The sequence below is a fragment of the Prionailurus bengalensis genome, chromosome F2 (assembly GCF_016509475.1).
Source record: "Prionailurus bengalensis isolate Pbe53 chromosome F2, Fcat_Pben_1.1_paternal_pri, whole genome shotgun sequence".
Taxonomy (NCBI): Eukaryota; Metazoa; Chordata; class Mammalia; order Carnivora; family Felidae; genus Prionailurus; species Prionailurus bengalensis.
In genome coordinates, this window is record NC_057353.1 from 5,403,632 (window position 1) to 5,423,486 (window position 19,855).

General features: G+C 44.8%; 1 protein-coding gene across 3 annotated transcripts in view; it reads right to left on the reverse strand.

Annotated features, from left to right (window-relative positions):
* The window catches only part of RB1CC1 (RB1 inducible coiled-coil 1), a 93,871-nt gene that overhangs the window by 16,644 nt on the left and 57,372 nt on the right, over positions 1-19,855 (reverse strand). For 2 of the 3 annotated variants that reach the window (XM_043601067.1, XM_043601066.1), the window contains exons 16-18: positions 4,173-4,338; positions 1,094-1,202; positions 751-991 (exon numbers count right to left, since the gene is read on the reverse strand). In XM_043601067.1, coding sequence (XP_043457002.1) covers positions 751-991; positions 1,094-1,202; positions 4,173-4,338 — 516 coding nt within the window. Of the gene's footprint in view, positions 1-750; positions 992-1,093; positions 1,203-4,172; positions 4,339-13,420; positions 14,289-19,855 lie in introns of those variants that run through there. The other variant, XM_043601068.1, reaches the window with a different exon arrangement.

The following is a 19,855-nucleotide window of genomic DNA, read 5'->3' on the forward strand; positions in this document are numbered from 1 at the left end:
CCCATAACTGTGGCTCTACAAAGTTCTCGTTCTAGATTTAATCCACTTTCTATTCATACACAATTGATCAAAGTTACATTTTTAAGCAACTACAAGTTACCAACCAACTGCTTAAGGTAAAACCGCGCCCTCTCTAAATCTGAAACTTCTTCTGTAACTTACAAAACCCTTTTGTTTTGAATGATTTACACACTTTGCCCCTTACTATTTTTCTTCAGGTGCTTCTCATATGTAGAGTTCAGTTGGATACTTTTTTTTCTTGAGAGGTTTTGCTGCGATCGGCCGGTTAACCGTTCCCATGTCCGGGCTTCCTTCTGTCGCTTACGCCTTCTAATTACGATAGTCCCTTTAGAAACTCCTCTGCCTTCCCCCGCCCAACACACACTCACCAAAATCAATACATCCGTTACTACGGTAACGCCCCTTCCTCCTAGGTAGTGGACCTCAGAGTTTAAACACTTCCTGCGAACAGGAACTGCTTCACACTCCTGCAGGGAGCCTTCAGCGGGCAGCCCACGACAAGTCTGGGGCACACGTAAACTAGGAAAAGAGGCCAAAGCGACTCACATACACACACAGTCAGCGACACTAAAGTATTGCTCGGATTTGCGGCTCAAAGATCTAAAAGGCACAACTTTCAGGCACAGCAGCGCCACACGTATTTCCTGTCCTCGGCGCTTGGCTCACGGAAGTGCACCGGTGCTTGGAGAGCCTGTCCTACTTGGGGCAGCTGAGGCCGGACGGACTTACTGTACAGACATCGTGCTGGTCTCCATCGCCGAGTCCGCTTTGCCTTCGTCTTGCGTTTCCGGGCCTGACCTCTCTGGCTCGCCGGGCAGTTCCGGTGCGCATGCTCCGTAAAGTTCCGGGGCCGCGGCTACGTAGGGCGAGGGAACAAAACTGCCGCCGCGCAGCTTGCTGACTTCTTCCTCCAGTTTTTTCTTTTCCTCAAGCAATCGAGCTCGATCTTCAGACAGCGACTCTATCAGATCTGGAGGGCCCCCCCCCAAGGTGAAATCACACATTATAAACATTTCATGTGACTGTTTTAATCTTAAAAGGCGTTGAAAATACACGACAAAATGTCACTTACCTTTATCTCGCTCTTGCTGTTGCATTGTACTTTTCAGCTTATCATTAAGATCGTTGATTATGTTTTCTTTTCTCATTTTCTCTCTTGTTAAAACAGTGTTAAAGTTGGTCTGGAACAAGAAAATGACAACTACTTAAATTATCTGCACGTACACAGCAGCCAGGGCTGAATAAACTAGCCAATATTTTTGCGTGGTGCATCTGTATGTGGAGAAGATACGGTGCAGCTCACAAATGATGTATGTTTGGTTTGTTGGTTTGTTTGAGGGGCAGAAAGGGTCGGAGACAGAGAATCCCAAGCGGGCTCTGCACTGTCAGCGCAGAGCCTGATGTGGGGCTCAAACCACAAATCCGTGAGATCGTGACCTAAGCGGAAACCAAGAATCAGATGCTTAACCGAACTGAGCCACCCAGGCGCCCCACAAATGATGTTTATTTTTAAATAAGAATGCTACACTGTCGTAAATACAGTGTCACTGCACTGTCCTGGTTCCACATTAAGATACGTTCCAATTTAATACCTTTAAAATGAATTCTGTTTTCTCATTACAGACAGTCTACCTATTTATCGTCAGAGGAAATTTAGCATGAAGAGATGATTTTAAATTTGGGGGGAAAGAAAGAAAACGAGGTAACGAGTGTTGTTATACACTCCCTTTTTCTTCTTTAATAATCTTCCTGCTTCTTGAATATTCCTTTTTTTTTTAGCTAAATCTTGACTACCACAGTAATGTTTCACAGAGATGACATCATCCCATCTCTTTATCTGGACATCTGGCTTATAATAACTAGACTTGTTCCTCCTCGACTTTTATAAAAACTTTTCGGGGCGCCTGGGTGATTCAGTCGGTTAAGTGTCTGACTCTTGATTTCAGCTCAGGTCATGATCTCACAGTCATGAGATCGAGCCCCACATCAGGCTCCAAGCTGGGCAATAAGTCTGCTTAAGATTCTTTCTCCCTTTGCCCCTCTCCCAGGCACACACACCTACTCTCTTTCAAAAAAAACAACTAGAAAAAAACCAAAACCCCTTCCTACTATGAAGCCCATGTACTGAAGTGCCTGCACAGATCGCGAAAGTCCCTGTGGCAATTCTCACTGTAGTTTCTTTTATAAAGATGACCAAATGGTCGACAATTTCATTTGCAAAATCTCCATTAAGATCTTCTTTAGGGGCGCCTGGGTGGCGCAGTCGGTTAAGCGTCCGACTTCAGCCAGGTCACTATCTCACGGTCCGTGAGTTCGAGCCCCGCGTCGGGCTCTGGCCTGATGGCTCAGAGCCTGGAGCCTGTTTCCGATTCTGTGTCTCCCTCTCTCTCTGCCCCTCCCCCTCCCCCGTTCATGCTCTGTCTCTCTCTCTCCCAAAAATAAATAAACGTTGAAAAAAAAAAATTTAAAAAAGATCTTCTTTAAACTTAAGAGCCACAGGGGCACCCTGGTGGCTCAGTCAGTTGAGCGTCCGACTTCGGCTCAGGTCATGATCTCACGGCTTGTGAGTTTGAGCCCTGCATCGGGCTCTGTGCTGACAGCTCGGAGCCTGGAGCCTGCTTCAGATTCTGTGTCTTCCTCTCTCTCTCTGCCTCCCCCACTCACACTCTGTCTCTGTCTCTCAAAAACAAATAAACATTAAAAACTTAAGAGCCATAGATGGACGGCAAAGGCCTCTTCCCATCTGCCCAGCATTTCCAATTCCAAAATTAAGAGTCAGGATCCTCCGATTAATGCATACTGCCAATAACGCTAAAAACTGGGAGACAGAGTAAGGATATGGCATTTTTAGATCAAAATTAGTGAATTCATTAAACACTGAGTTAAGCCAGAAAGCATACGTGAAGATGCCTCAAAAGGGACACTTATGATGTCTTTTGTTAAGCCACCTCTCTATGTGTTATTTATGTAAAAAGAATCAACAAATATTTATAATAGCACACACATTTCTGTCAGTTAATTCATCCCCTACCTAATTCGGGCAATCTAAAATTATGTGTCGCTCATAAAGGAGCACACAGAGAAAGACAGCAAGAGAGTCAGAGTTCATGTCGAATGAATCATACAAGGAAATGTACAACCTCAGATTTTTAAAAACAGAGACATCATTCATGATCTCTTCCTTGGTAATTCTTACTTAAAACTGGTCGCTACCTCGCGAACACTTAAAATTTCATTGGCTTCCATAAAGCCGCCCTCTTTCTTTTTCTAGTTACTCTCCTTCCTTCTTTTCAGGCTCTCTCCTTTCTTTCCCCAGGCCTTAAAACTTAAAATGGAAAGTGACTACAGGTTCTGAACTACTGGACTTTCTTGAATTCTAAAAAGACATGAAGGTAATCATACCATCTCAGAAAAGGGAAAAGACCCACATATATCGAACGAATGTGGGTACCAACTACATACCATGTGTCACCGTTTCAGAAACGCATCCCTCGGGGTAGGAAAACCAGGTCACTCTTCTCGCCGGCCCGAGCTGTCACTGCAGATGCCCACTGCCCGCCCCCCCCCCCCCGGTGCCCGTGTCTGGCAGTTCTCCCCTCTTTCTCCCTGCCCCAGCGGGCGATCCCTATTAAGTACAAATCAAACTGTGGTCCCTTGATTTCCTCTCCAATTGCTCGTCGTCATCCAGGCCTGCGGTGAAGTACAAGCTCCTTCACCAGGCCCCCTACTTCTTAGCGGTCTGGCCCCTGCGTCTTTCACGAGCTTTACACTCTCAGTAGTCATCAGTACTAACAAGTGAATCGTCAAAGTTCAACGGCCCGCCATTATCTACCACCGGCCTGTCATGTGGATAAGAATGAGGGAAGTGTAAGAAGTCTGTACCGATTAGCATGTAATTTAGAATAATAAAATTTTAGAGCTCAGGGGGAAAATTCAATCATTCTATATGAAGTCGTATAAGCACTTAAAACTAATCGGAATTGAAAATGCTTTTATCATGAGGATATTGAAGAAATATTACCAAGGTCAAAGCTGGAAAAATCACATCTAAGATATGAGGCACCCTCAGCTGCACAAAAAAATTATATTCGTTAATTTATATTTAGCTTCTTTAGACCTAGAGTAAATGTAATGAGGGCTGGGGAACACACCTGTTGTTCAGCAATCAGAGATGTTCGAACATTCTGCATTTCTTCATTCTTTCTTTTCTCTTGCTCTTCAAGTTGTTCTAGAAACTTTGCTTTTTCTTCCTGAAGTTTTTCTTGAAGTTCAGCGACTAGGCTTGAAGAATCTTCTCTGGTAGATTCAGTGGCGAGACTTGAAAATTAAATGAAGTATTAAACTTTTTCCCCAAAATAACACATAATCATGAATATATCAAATGCCACAACTCGCTGACATCAGAAAGGCTACGTATCTTCCTTAAACCTAACGATAATTAGGAGATATTTCTGGGTAACCCTCCGCCCTTTTAATCTACCAACTGGAAGCAAGTAAGAGGGGAAAGTGCCAGATGCTGACACCAACATGGCTGAACGACTATGATAATCATATGTGATAAATTCAGGATAACCTGCCTCTACCGGTAAGTGGGAATGTTCTCAATATAAACATCAATATGCCTCTCAACTCCGTTTCCAATTTCAGTTCTGCTATTCCCACAACTGTAACGTACGTGACACAGAGATAAAAAAAAAAAAAAAGAAAAAAAAAGAGAAAGAAAAAAGAAACCCATACGTGAAGATCACGTCCGTTGAAAAGACCTTAAATTTTTAAAACAGGCTTTGGTTCATTTTGTTAGCTAATGAATAAATAACACAAAACTAAAGGCGAGCTTAAATGTTCACAGTAAATCCACGTATTCATAATTCATACTCATTTCCCTCGAAATTAGCTAACCCCTGAAGGGTTGCTGACAAAGCACCCGAGAGAACAGAAGAGGAAAGGCAAAGAGAAAAAGCACAAACACAAGTTAGTAAGCACTGGAACTTCTGATACAGAAGTGAATTTTGTCTGTCTTCAACCTAATAATCTTGTACATCAAAAAACTTTGCCCATGAAGTAGGTAATTAATCCCACCTAAGGAGTTACAAATATGTTAAACCCCAGGAAAAAGGCTGCCGTCTTAGCAAATATTCCCACACTATTTTAGTGACCAAATCAACTCATTGCTTTAAATGTACATTTACACAGTTTCAAATGACACTTTAATGTTTCTGGAATGAGAAGGCATTTTACAACCAATGTGGATATTGAAATTGTTGGCTCTTACTTATTCCTGATGTAATTTAATAATCTATAAAATTGTTATACAATTAATACTACAGCAGTTGCTAATCACACAAAAAACTGTTCACTGTGATTCTTTTAGTCATACTTCCAAATTTACTGATAAAATCTAGTAATTCATATGAACTTGGTCCCCATTTTCTCCTAAGAGACGGTTTTAAATGAGCAAACATGAAGTATGAAGTTAGAGACATAATATTTCTAACAAAGTCTGACACTCCTTAGTTTACAGAAAGGCTTCAACTGGGGAAACACTTAATCCGTAATACAGTAAAAAGGGATAAGGTAAAAGATTTGTTTTCAAAGTTTTCCTTTAGGGCTAGACGACAAAGGGGTACGGAAGGTAAAAACTGTAGCACAGAAAGAAACCTGACAGGCTATGTAAAACAAAGGATTACGGGGAAAACAATATAAATGTGGACTCAACATACCAAGTGTTAAGGATTAAAATTAGGTATATGCAGAGTTTACATATTAGCTTGTCTTCAACAGTGCTTGTCTAATAAAATGTCGTTTTACTTTTTTAATTTTTTTTTTTTTTTTTTGAGAGAGAGAAAAAGAGCACGAGCTGGGGAGGGGCAGAGAGAGAGGCAGACACAGAATCCGAAGCAGCTCCAGGCTCTGAGCCGGCAGCACAGAGCCCCACGGGGGTCTCGAACTCATGAAATTCGAGATCACGACCTGAGCTGAAGTTGGACACCCAACGGCCCCAAACGTTGTGGATTTTATTAGAAGTACAATGTAAAGTCATTAAAAAATTTTATCTAGAGAGAAAATGATAAAATACAGATTTAGGTTTGTAAAAGGCTGCTGTGAGGATATCGGTCAGAACACTGGAACACAGTAACAAAGTACAAAGGAGGGAAGGTTTCAGCATGAGAAAGGATTCTGGAACCGTGTGACTCTCTCCAGAGCCGAGCTCTGGCTCGCATGGGCTCCTGGGGAGGAGGGAGGAGGGAGGAGGGAGGAGGGAGGAGGGAGGAGGGAGGAGGGAGGAGGGAGGAGGGAGGAGGGAGGAGGGAGGAGGGAGGAGGGAGGAGGGAGGAGGGAGGAGGGAGGAGGGAGGAGGGAGGAGGGAGGAGGGAGGAGGGAGGAGGGAGCCGGCCCGGAGCGGTGCAGGGATCCCCAGGGCGCTCGCGCCGGGAGAGAACGTTCCCCTTGCGGAAGTACTTCCGGAAGTCGGTGTATGGCCTCCCCAAGGACCAGAGACCCTACAGGTGCCAGCGAAAGGCCTTCCATTGGCGGGGGACAGAGGTGCACCCAGAGGGCATATAGCTTTACTGCTGCCTTTGGAGGTGCCACACCACAGATTCTGTGCACTGCGCAGGCAGTGGGACTGTTTTTCTGCGACGAAGGGCATCAGACACAGCGTGGAGAGGCTCTACTCTGGAGGATGGGGGGCGGGGCAGTGTGGTGTCAGGTCCTTGAAGATTTGAGTCTTGAATCCCAGCTCCCTGCCCTCAACAGCAAGGGGTGTGAGATTGCCCCGTCTGGGACGAGAGACTGTGGCGGTGCTGTTCCCCCCCCCCCCCCCCCCCCCCCCCCCACAACGACAACACTGCAGGACTTCAGAGAGCAGCCCGGTGGCCCATAATGGAGGACGGGCCACTTACACCAAACCCTGCCCCCCTGTGCCTGGCAGCCGCGTGTTTACTTGGGCAGGACTGACTCGGAGCCAGGGCACAGGGCCTCTCCTGCAGAAGACCAGCACAGAGAGCACTCCGCGCGCACAAAGTGTTCCGAAAATCCAGCGCTTGGAAACAACACCTGCAGTTCTGGGGGAAACAGGACCAGGCTTACTGGGTTGTGTTTTGTTTGTTTCTTCTTTTGTTCTTTTGGAATCAGGCTCATGGTTTTTTGTTTGTTGGGTTACTTTTTTTTCATTTTTTTTTCCCAGGCTTATTTTAACAAACAAATCAAAGCATACCTATTTAAAAGTCCAAACCCGCCCCAGGACAAGCAAGGAGGAGCTCTGCACAGGACTGACCAGTGGGAATGAGCAGCCAAAACTCAACAGCAGAGTGCACACGGCATACGCCAGAAACTCTTCCTCAAGTGCCAGGCTGGGGACAGTGCATTCCCCCTTTTTAATACGGCATTACGCTCAGGTGCAGAAAACATGACAAGCTTTTGAAACACACAGAAGACAGACATGCAGCCCAAATGACAAGATGGAGGAATTCTCCCTAAAAGAAAGGTCAAGAAGAAATCAAAACCAGAGACGTGCTCATAACAGATATAAGCGATATATCTGAACAAGAATTTAAAATAGCAGTCATAAGACTACCAGCTGGGCTTGAAAAAAGTATAGAAGACACCCAAGAAAACCTTGCTGCAGAGATCAAAGACCTAACTAGTCAGGCTGAAATAAAAAAATGCTATCACTGAGATACAAAACTGACTGGTCAGTCACAATGAGGACTGAAGAAGCAGAGGAAAGAATAGGTAACATAGAAGATAAAATCATGGGAAATAATGAAGGAAAAAACCCTACTAGATCATGAGGGGAGATTTAGAGAACTGAGTGACTCCATAAAACAAAGATTATCTGTATCATAGGAGTCCCAGAAGAAGAGTGGGAAAAAGGGGCAGAAGGTTTATTTGAACAAAGTTTTAGCTGAAAATTCCCTAACATGGGGAAGGAAATAGGCATTCAAGTCGAAGAGGCACAGAGAACTCCCCTCAAAATCAACAAACACAGGTCACCACCATGACATATTGTAGTGAAATGTGCAAGATACAGAAATAAAGAAGATTTCTGAACAAAAGGCCCTTCACTTACTTACAAGGGTAGATCCATGAGGTTAGCAGCAGACCTGTCCAGTGAAACTTGGCAGGTCAGAAGGGAGCGTCAGGAAACTGTCAACGTGCTGAATGCAGAAAACATGCAGCCAAGAATTCTTTAGCCAGCAAGGCTGTCATTCAGAATAGAGGGAGAGTTAAAGAATTTCCCAGACAAAAACTGAAGGAGTACATGACCACTAAACTAGCCCTGCAAGAAATTTTAAGGGGGACTCCTTGAGAGGAGAAAAAAATAGAACAAAACAAAAAGACCAAAAGTAACAAGGACTAGACAGGACCAGAGAACATCACCAGAAATATCAACTCTACAGGTAACACAATGGCACTAAATTCACAGCTTTCAATAATCACTCTGAATGCAAATGAACTAAATGTTCCAATCAAAAGACACAGGGTATCAGAATGGATTAAAAAAAACCCCAAGACCCAACTACATGCTGCCGACAAGAGACTCATTTTAGACCTAAAGATATCTGCAGATTCAAAGTGAGGGGGTGGAGAACCATCTATCATGCTAACAGATGTCAAAAGAAAGTCTAAGTAGCTATACTCCTATCAAACACACTATATTTTAATGTTTATTTATTTTTGACAGAGAGAGAGACAGAGCATGAGCCGGGGAGGGGCAGAGAGAGAGGGAGACACAGAATCCGAAGCAGGCTCCAGGTTCTGAGCTGTCAGCACAGAGCTCGATGCGGGGCTCGAACTCACAGACTGTGAGATCATGACCTGAGCTGAAGTCGGACGCTCAACCGACTGAACCACCCAGGAGCCCCAAACACACTATATTTTAAAACAGAGCCAGCAACAAGCGATGAAGAAGGGCATTATATCATAATTAAGGGGTCTGTCCATCAGGAAGATCTAACTGTAAATATTTATGCTCCCAACTCGAAAGCACCCAAATACATAAATCAATTAATAACAAACATAAAGTCAATGGTAATAATACAACAATAGTAGGGGACGTTAACAATCCACTTACAGCAACTGACAGATCATTTAGGTAGAATGTCAAGAAAGAAACAGTGGCTTTGAATGACACACTGGGCTGGATGGACTTAACACATATATTCAGAACATTTCATCCTTTTTTTTTTAAAGTTTATTTATTTATTTTGAGAGAGAGAGAGAGAACACATGCAAGTGGGAGAGGGGAAGAGAGACAGAAGGAGAGAGAATCCCAAGCAGGCTCTGCACTGCCAGCATGGGGCCTGAGGCGGGGCTTGAACTCACGAACCACGAGATCATGACCTGAGCTGAAGTTAGACCCTTAACTGACAGAGCCACCCAGGTACCCCTCAGAACATTTCATCCTAAAGCAGCAAAATACACATTCTTCTTGAGTGCACATGGAACATTCTCCCGAACAGATCACATACTGGGTCACAAATCAGCCCCTGACAGGTACAAAAAATTGAGATCATACCATACATATTTTCAGACCATAACATGATGAAACTTGAGGTCAACCACAAGAAAAAGTTTGGAAAGGGGCGCCTGGGTGGCGCAGTCGGTTAAGCGTCCGACTTCAGCCAGGTCACGATCTCGCGGTCCGGGAGTTCGAGCCCCGCGTCGGGCTCTGGGCTGATGGCTCAGAGCCTGGAGCCTGTTTCCGATTCTGGGTCTCCCTCTCTCTCTGGCCCTCCCCTGTTCATGCTCTGTCTCTCTCTGTCCCAAAAATAAATAAACGTTGAAAAAAAAAATTAAAAAAAAAAAAAAGTTTGGAAAGCCCTCAAATACATGGAGGTTAAAGAACATCCTACTAAAGAATGAATGGGTTAACCAGGAAATTAAAGAAGAAATAAAAAAGACATAGAAGCAAACGAATATGAAAACACAACAGTCCAAACCCTTTGGGATACAGCTAAAGCAGTCGTAAGGTGAAAGTGTATTGCAATTCAGGCCTAGCTCATGAAGCAGGATATACAAATTAACCAAAGGAGCTAGAAAAGGAATAGCAAACAAAACCTAAAGCCAGCAGAAGGGAAATAATGATTAGAGCAGAAATAAAGGCTACAGGAACAAACAAAAAAAAACCAGTAGAACAGATCAACAAAACTAAGACCTGGTTCTCTGATGAAATCTTAGCAAGACCTACCAAAAAAGAGAATGACCCAAACAGATAAAATCACAAGTGAAAGAGGAGAGATCACAAACACCACAGAAATACCAACAATTATAAGAGAATACTATGGAAAATTATATGCCAACAAACTGGACAACCCGGAAGAAATGGACACATTCCTAAGCACTCACACATTTCCAAAACTCAAACAGGAAGAAACAGAAAATTTGAACAGACCCATAACCAGCGAAGAAATTGAATCGGTCATCAAAAATCTCCCAACAAACAAGAGTCCTAGGCCAGATGGCTTCCCAGAGGAATTCTACCACACATTTAAAGAAGAGTTAATACTTATTCTCAAACTCTTCCAAAAAAAGCTTCCACACTCATTCTATGAAGCCAGCATTGCCTTGATTTCAAAACCAGACAAAAACCCCACTGACAAGCAGAATTACAGGCCAATATTCGTGATGAACCCGGATGCAAAAATTCTCAACAAGATAGCAGAAACTGAATTCAACAGCAAATTAAAAGAATTATTCGCCATGATCAAGTGGGATTCCTTTCTGGGCCACAGGTCTGGTTCAATATTCGCAACTCAATGTGATATACCACGTTAATAGAGGAAAGGATAAGAGCCATATGATCCCACCAACAGATGAAGAGCACTGGACAAAACACAGTATCCATTCTTGACAGAAACCTCAACAAAGCAGGAACAGAAGGAATACACCTCAACATCATAAAGGCCATATATCAAAGACCCACAGCTAATACCATCCTCAGTGGGGAAAAACTGAGAGCTTTTCCCCTACGGTCAGGAACAAGACAAGGATGCCCACTCTCACCATTACTATTTAACACAGGATGGGATTCTTAGCCACAGCAATCAGACCTCAAGAAGAAATAAAGGGAAGACAAATCAGCGAGGAGGAAGTCCAACTTCCACTATTTGAAGCTGCGTGATATTCTACGTAGAAAACCTGAAAGGCTCCACCAAACAATTGCTAGAATACATGAACTCAGCGAAGTTGCAGGGTACAAAAATCAATGTGCAGAAATCTGTTGCATTTCTATGCACCAATAATAGTAGAAAAAGAAAGAGCAGTAGAAAAGGAAATCAAGGAATCAATCCCATTTACAACTGCACCAAAAACAGTTAAGATACCTAGGAATAAACTAAAGAGGTTAAAGATGTGTAGTCTGAAAACTACAGAACACGTATTAATATTGTTAAAATGTTACCCAAAACAATCTATACATTTCATGCAATCCCCATCAAAATACCACCAGCATTCTTCACAGAGCTAGATCAAACAATCCTAAAGTTTGTATGAAACCACAAAAGACCCTACATAGCCAAAGCAATCCTGAAAAAGAAAAATAAAACTGGAGGCATCACAATTCTGGATTTCAAGCTATATCACAAAGCTGTAGTCATCAAGACACTATGGTCCTGGCACAAAAACATGCAAACATATGTCAACACATGCATATGCCAACATATGCAAACGCCACACACACACACACACACACACACACACACACACACACTCTTTGCACTTCCTGTGTACACAGGTGTATGAGAAAGCCCTTTCCCCTTACAAATAAGGTATACTATTAATTTTCCCCAGTTACACAGGAAGGAATGCATCTTATTTTAATTTTGCATTTCCTTAATCCCATGTAGACTGAAAAGCTATTCGCATGTGAGCCATTTGTATTTCTTCACTGATCTGGCTGTTTTTATCCTCTGCCCATTTGCCTAACGGCTTGCCTTTTCCTTACTGACTTGTGGGAGTTACATTACGGATACAACCAATATCCTTGTGTCTTGCTGCTGCTTCCCACGGTCCCTCCACGATGCCTCTGGCACATGTGCAACCAACCTAGTGGTGGAAAGCAAGGAGGTGTGCTGGGCTAGGTCATCGCCTCAGCATCATTTCTTCTCACCGATTTCCTTTCTTTTAAAAGTTTATTCATTGGGGGGGGGGGGTCAGAGACAGGGGCGGTGGGCGGAGAGAGCGAGAGCGAGCGAGAGAGTGTGTGAGTAGGGGAGAGGCAGAGGGAGAATCCTGAGCAGGCACTGCGCTGTCAGCACGGAGCCCGACGCCGGGATCAATCTCACAAACCGTGAGATCATGACCTGAGCCCACACTGAGGGTCGGGGGCTTTAACCGACTGAGTCGCCCCTACTTATTTTTTTTTCAAATGTTTTTTCTGCGTGACAGAGAAGCCTAGAACTGCACCGTCCAGAAACTCCTTCCCAGTTAAGTTCTGAGTTCAAGTTTGCCAATGATAGACGAGAAAGAGTCTGTCACTCTCCAGAGGTGGCTATGGCTAGATATGGGTGCTACGTAAGATTCCAAAGGGTTTTCCAAGTGAAATGCCTGCACTGGTGCCCCACTAGGCAACTGGTGTGGAAGTCTCCAAGGAACTGTAGCCATTTCCTTTTTTTTTTTTTTTTAATGTTTATTTATTTTTGAGAGAAAGAGCAAGCAAGGGGAGGGGTGGGGGTGGGGCGGGAAGAGAGGACCTAACAGTCTCTGTGCTGTCAGTGCAGAGCCCGATGTGGGGCTCGATCCCGGAGCTGAGATCAACAGTCAGATGCTTAGTCGGCTGAGCCACCCAGGTGACCCTGTAGCCATTTCCTGACGAGCCACCCATTTTTGGTGCTTCTGATGGCTTTGAATCCAGATTTCCAGGTCTTCAGCAGCACCTCCCTTACCCCGTCCCTCCCTTAGGTCTCCCCAAATTCACAGAAGTTCTCATTTTAATATATAACCCTTTAATCCTGGAGTATTTAAGAGATTCTGTTTTCTAGACTCAACCCTAACAGACACAAATATGATCCTTGGGGGAAAAGAGCATAAAGACAGGAATCTGGAATTGATGCTCTGATCTGCAGGCAGTCGTGACCTCACTGCCAGCGGGACACGAACTCTGGGAGAATAGGGCATTCCAGGGCCTAACAGCTGACACCTATAGCTGTCTGGCTCAGGTGGCTAAAGGTTTTAGAGACGCCATAGCTGTCCCCACCGAACCCCACCCAGGCGTTTTGGCCAGCAGCAGCAGCCTCTGTTCCCTCATCTAAAGATTAGTGTCCCCTTGCCCCAGGGTCCCATCTCAACAGGCTGACCCCTCTCAACCGGCTCCCCTACTATTTAATTACTTCCAGACCCATCTCTACTTTCAAATCTCCAGATCCCAGGCGAGTTGAAAATCTAACCAAGGAGGAAGTCCAACTGCAAAGTTTCCATTTATTTTGGTAGCAACATAGGGAACATGTATGGGAATACATCCGATAGGAGTCTGAAGGGGAAAGGCAAACATAGGGATAACTGAGGCCACAGTTATCTGTACGGCTACAATAATCAGAGACTCTACATTCAATGTTAACAGTTTACTTCACTGCCTGCCTGACACCTGGACCTAATGGCCAACACTACAAGAGAATGCGATGCGGAGAGGAGATATTCTAGACTACAGGCAGGCACACAAAGGCGGGTAGGCCAGGTGCGGCTTTTGCCTGTTGGTGTAACTCAAGTTTTACTGCAACGCAGCCACACCCAGTCATTTATATGGTCTCACTTGCCTCTTGCCAGGTGAGTAGCATGGACAGAAACCTTATCGAAGGGTTACAATGGTGCCAACCAGTCCCTTTATCAACGATTCTCAAAGTGTGATCCCCGGAACCCTGAGGTGACCAGAACACTTTCAAGGGATCAGTAAGAGCACAGCTATTTTCACAATACTAAAATGACATGTCTCTTATACTTTGCTGTCATCTGTAGATAAGATCGCTGACCCCTTAGCATAAATTAAAGACAACAGTGCCAAACTGTACTTTTAGTCACTGTTTCCTTTCCATCAAGGCAGTCGAAGCGATAAAGAAAAAGGCAGGTTGATTTTGGAACATCCATAATGTGGTAAAAATTGTCACTATCGAAATCTGACCACTGAGTATGCACTTTTTAGTGTCAGGTGTGACAAAAGGAGAACATATAAAGCCCTTCTGCCGCTTCCAGAAGCGTGTCTGTCTCACGGAACAGTTCTTGTATGACTGTTCTGGCTGTGTGAATTTGGCTGTTTTCATCCTATACGATTTCTATTTGAAAAATGACAATCTTTGTTATTTAAATTTGAGTTTCCCAACAGACTTTTTTTTTTTCAAAAATGACCCACATGAGTGTGTTACTTCAATGAACACCTGACAGAATTTACCAGTGGTAAAATGTCACTCTTTAAGAATAAATTAAAATTTTAGAAGATTTGGGGCACTTGGCTGGCTCCGTCAGATGTTAACTCTTAATCTTGGGGTCATGAGTTCAAGCCCCATGTTGGGCATAGAGAAAATGTAAAACAACACCCCCGCCCCGTGCCCCAAACCTTAGAAAACTTATATCTGCCACTGTAAATTTGAGAGCTTCCTAGCACCTAAGATCTTTTTCATAAAATTGGTAGGTATATTAACATCTGATTTTTCTGTCAATAAAACATGTCAGTATTTACAAGATCCGTTTAACTCCGGGAACCAGTGGTTTTCAAATGACCAATTCGTTGTGCTACAAAATCATGCACGAGTAAAACATCCACTCCAAGTGCAAGACAGATCGTTCAACAGATATTAGCAAGTAACAGTAGGAAAAAAATCCACTTGACAGTTTAATATTCCATACTGAAACCAATGTTTAAGAAATCATCATTTGTTGGATTTTTATTTAGTATCAAAGAAATATTCACAAGCATCTGAACAAGCTCTTGAAATATACCTCTTTCCCAGTTACATGTAAGTGAAAGGTTGAATTTTTATCACCCATTAATCAAAAGACACCGCAACAGATTGGACGCAGAAACAGGAGACTCCATTAAGCCAAACATTAAGGAGATCTACAAACGTATAAACACAATGGCACTCTTCTCACTGATTTTCATCTTAGAAAATGGTTTTTAAAGAACAAATTTCGTCTTGAGGAGGACACCCAAAGAATGATGGTGACAGGCACCGTGGAAGAGATTTATTATTTGTACCCCGGGAAGGTCCAGAGAATACACCCTTCGCCAAAGCTTTGGGAAATTCGACTTCAAAAGGCTCTGTAGCGGTACTCCGCAGGACAGGGAGAGCAGAGTGAGGCGAAATCGCTGAAAATCAATGACCTTAACGGGAATGACAAGACTCTGGAGGGGTGGAGGCCGATCAGCGGCACTTAACCAGACACACGATGTGGGGCTGTTACAGACAGCAGTGCTGGAGCAGCAATTAGAAGGTCTGGCCCAGAAAGACTCTGGTGCTGGCTGTCCGCAGGGCTAAGACAGAATGGGATGATCAAGGATTAAAACTTCAAAAGCCTGTTTTGTTTGGTTTTGTTTTTTTACAACTCAGTATCTGCTGCTCAGAGCTAATTAAAATACAGAGAAGCACTACCCCTCACCCAATCCCGAGACCTGAGTCAGTCACCAACTACAATGCCAAAGTTTGATAATATGGTCTCTTTTATAGTCTTTAGCATAGGGACCTGTGCCCACTTGTCAGGCTGACTGTGTACTCTGGGTAAGTAATTAACCAACTCTGGAGGGACTAATGAATGCTGGCTCTGAAGGGGCTCGAATGTCACTGCGGTCCACCAGGAGATTCCGGACAGCCAGGTGATACACGGAGCTTGGACCCACTGGGTCCCTTACATCCACAATTTATAGGGGAACAGACACAAAAGCAACTGTTGGAGATACCCTGTTGGTTCCCTTATTTACGGAATGGAGACGTATCATGGTGAAAAGCCAAGTCAAATCCCTAAAACCGCCTCTCGCTTCCCATGATATAAGGGAGATTTCTACCACATTCTTATTCAACTTAAGTACGTGTCCTGTAGAAAACACACAAAAACAATGGATTCTCGTCAATTTGATCAGGCAGCGGCTCCAAGAAAACAGTTATTCCACACGTGCCCTCTCTGCTGTGGCAAATCAGCAAGGCTACCACTACCTGACACGGAGCTACTGACTTAGTGATTTCTTCCCTCTTCGTAGCTCTAAGTAGACACCGGGGCTGACAAACTCCTTTAAAGGGACGGGTGAACATTTTCGCCGGATGACCCGTCACACCTACTCAACTACGCCAAAAGCAACCACAGGCAACAAACAGGTCAAGGAACGGGTATCTGTGTATTCCGATACAGCTGCGTTTACAAAAACAAGAGGTAAGCTGGATTCCCACAGGCCAGTCTGTCAATCCCTAGCATAGACCGCAAGGGTCCGTCAGATTTCACCTACAGCAACAGCAATAACGCTTCCAATGTCTTATCGTGTCTGGGTTATACCAATTCTCTAGTCCTCTGTTAAAACCACGCTGGCAGGGATATTGGTCTTCTGGCGATTCCTCAAGATATCACACTAATCTGAGAGGTGGGGAAAAAGAAGAAAAAAAAAAAACAGATCACACCAATCCGACACAGTTGTGGCATTTATGCTCCTTGGGCCAAGCAGGCAAAAGCGGCAACCACCTGGGCGACCAGGGCAAGGCACACGTGTGCCAGAAGATGAGCGATAGAGCAGCAGGTGAGAATTCAGCTGCTTGTTGGCACGGCGAAACTTCTAAGCGCCCGGTGGTCTGATCACGTGAGCCACCCCCTCTGAGGTGAAGGGCCAAGGTGCTGCCAGGTGAGCATCTCGGAATCCTGCAGGCAAGACGCTACGGTGCACCTGGGTGTGCCGCTCCGACTCATGTACGGGAGAACCTGTGAGGCTCCCTGGTCGGTAGAAGGCCCAGAGCGACGAGCAAGTCGCTCGGCCCCTCGGGCCACATTGGCCAGGAGACGCCTCACGTGTCGGCAGCAGAGATGAACACCGCATAGAGCTTTTGGCGAGGCCGACGGGAGAAATCACAGCTGAGACCCTTAGAACTGTGAAGCGCACGACCGGCTCCCTGTTGTAAAGTGACTGCGGCTTGCTACTGGGGCCGTACAGATTGACAGACTGGCCACGGTCCCCCAAGCTACTGGGTGACCCGAGCTGACCGTCGTGAAGCGAATACTTGAAACCACAGGCTGGGTATACACAGCAGTCTTCTTTCAGAAGACAGGTGTGGCGTGCACAAGTAAGAGGCTCAGGTTCCCAAGGTGCCTTCTCCCGCTACACTGCCTCTCTCCCCCTCACCGCTCTGGCAGGCCTGGCTTCATCAGGGTTCTGCAAAATGCGCTGCCACGATTCAAAGGTCCGGTTGAGGTACAGAGCCCCACTGAGGAGTGGCTCCGAAGAAGAGGAGAGAAGGGAAAGTTCCCAGCGGCAACATGTCAAACAGTGTACCCGAAGTCAGTTGGGAGGAGACATGGCCAGGGGTACAGATTTACGCTGCTTCGTGGAGACTGGTCAAAGGCTCGGCTGGATAGTGAGGGACTCGGGAGAAACTAGACTGAAAGCTGGTGGGAAGATTTCTGGAAAAGAAATACGGATCACACTCTCTTAAATGTGCAGGATATGTAAGTATGAGGAGATTAGGTTCTGAGTATATTATGTCCCGCTGTGAGGAACCTCTTAATTCTCAGACGGGCAAGGTGAGCATTCTGTGAGTTATCAATCAGTCCTATTCAAAAGGTTCACGGACAACTATCCACAGAGGCAGGAAGTGAGGTTACATATGGGCTCAGTAACACGGATTTCTGTGTGTCTAGTAAGCAGCGGCAAGCCCCCGATATGGCAGTGCTCATTTGGGAGACCAGCCAGCTACCTGGTGGCGGGCTGATCACACGGGACTGTTTCCGTCAGAAAAAGGACAGTAATCTGTCTTCACAAGGACAGTTTATTACTCTCCAAATGGAATGACCTTCCATGCCCGCAGTATCTCGGAACATACCCACCATTCTGGAACAGACAAAAGGACTTATTCACTGCCATGATATTCTACCAGAATTGCTTCTGAACAAGGAATTTCATTTTACAGCGAAACATATGTAGCCATGGCCTGTAGCCCATGGAAGTCACTTATCTTACCACATAGGCCAACCCTTAAAACAGCTGGGTTGATACAACTGTGGATCACTGCACTGAAAGCTCAGTTAGGATACCAGATGGGCGGCATTCTGAATGGCCAGGCTGAAGGATGCAGTGCGTGCCCTGAACCACAGACTACTTTGTGAAACGAATCCTCCCACAGAACACACAGGCTGGACAACCAGGGATGAAAACTAGAATAACTAGTATTTCAATGAGCCAAGAGCAAACATTTTGCTTCCCTTCCCTACAACTCTGGACCATGCCGGTTTAGTGCCCTGCAAAAGAATTCCTTTGCCAAGAGACAGAACCGGGGCCCCCGTGAACTGGAAGCTTAAACCACCACACGGACACCTAGGGCTCATCGCAGCACGGCATCAACACACAAAGAAAGAAGCTGCGTTATGTATCGATACGACTGAACTTATCAACGGGAAACAGCTGCTCCTACACTGTAAGGGCAGAGGAAGATGCCTGAAAGTCAGAAGCTTTCCTAGGGTGTCTCTTGGCACTGCTGTGTCCATTGAGAAACAAACGAGCACCTACATGAACCGCGTTACAGGAGGAACCATCAACGGCAGTCTCTTCGGGCCAAGAAGTGAAATCAGTGGAGGTAACGTCTGAGGTAGAAAATGGAGTGCGGAACAGAAGGAAGCTACAAATACCTACTAGAGTCGCAAGACTAATTAGAGAAATAAAGACTACCATAATTAAACCTCTACATATTGGATCAATTTTTTTTTATCTTTATTCCCCTTCTCTCACTATTTTAGTATGGAATAAATGTTGTGACAATTGTAGTTAACCCTGTATTTCAGTATTTAACCTACAGAATATCAAAGAGAGATTAGGTCTGTGCAGAGAGAAACATGAAGAGCTCCAGGACGGCTAAAATGACAGAATGAGTCTCACGTGTTGAAGAGGGTGAGGCTATCGGAGGTGATGTGAGGGACATAAGCGGAATCATGTCCCACAGAAACCTGACATTTTAAGTGTCTTTATTTGGAATCAACATGGGTAGAGACAGGAAGGCTCCCCTGAGTTGGAGATGAGGCGTATACAGTGCTGGACTGTCATCATTCTGCCACTGCTCTCCCTCCTCTTCTAGAACCTCATCCGCACTGTACTGCAGAGAGGCTACACTTCCGAGAATCCCCTTCTGACTGCAAGTTTGCCAGTGAAGAGAAGTTAGGAAAAAAACTTCAAATAAACCAAAAGAAGGAAATCAATGAATTAAAAAAGGAAGAAGTCCTTGAAAACACTTGAAATTTGCAAAACAATCCTTCTCTGGAAATCCAAGATGCTAATCCATTCTATTATTATTTTTTCCTATTTTTTAAAGAAGTTTATTTATTTTGAGAGAGAGTGCACACGCACAAGATCTGCAAAGGAGAAAGGCAGTCCAGGCTTACTCTCCAGAGGTGGGTGTACCCAAGATGAAATTCCACAGGAGCTTCCTGGCAAGTGAGTGAGAGCGGCCCATTTTGCGCTACAGACTGAGCTGCATCACTGGAGCTTGGAAGAGATTCCGGGTCGCCACGGCAGCTTTCCAGTGAGCCCCGAAGAGCTATCAGCTTTGGTGGGCATTTCAGCATCTGTTTTCTTTCACCAGAGCTTTCCTTGTTTTTAGAAGCCATTCCCTTGACCTTAGCTCCTCTAGCCCCGTAAATGTTCGTGCAGGCCCTGATT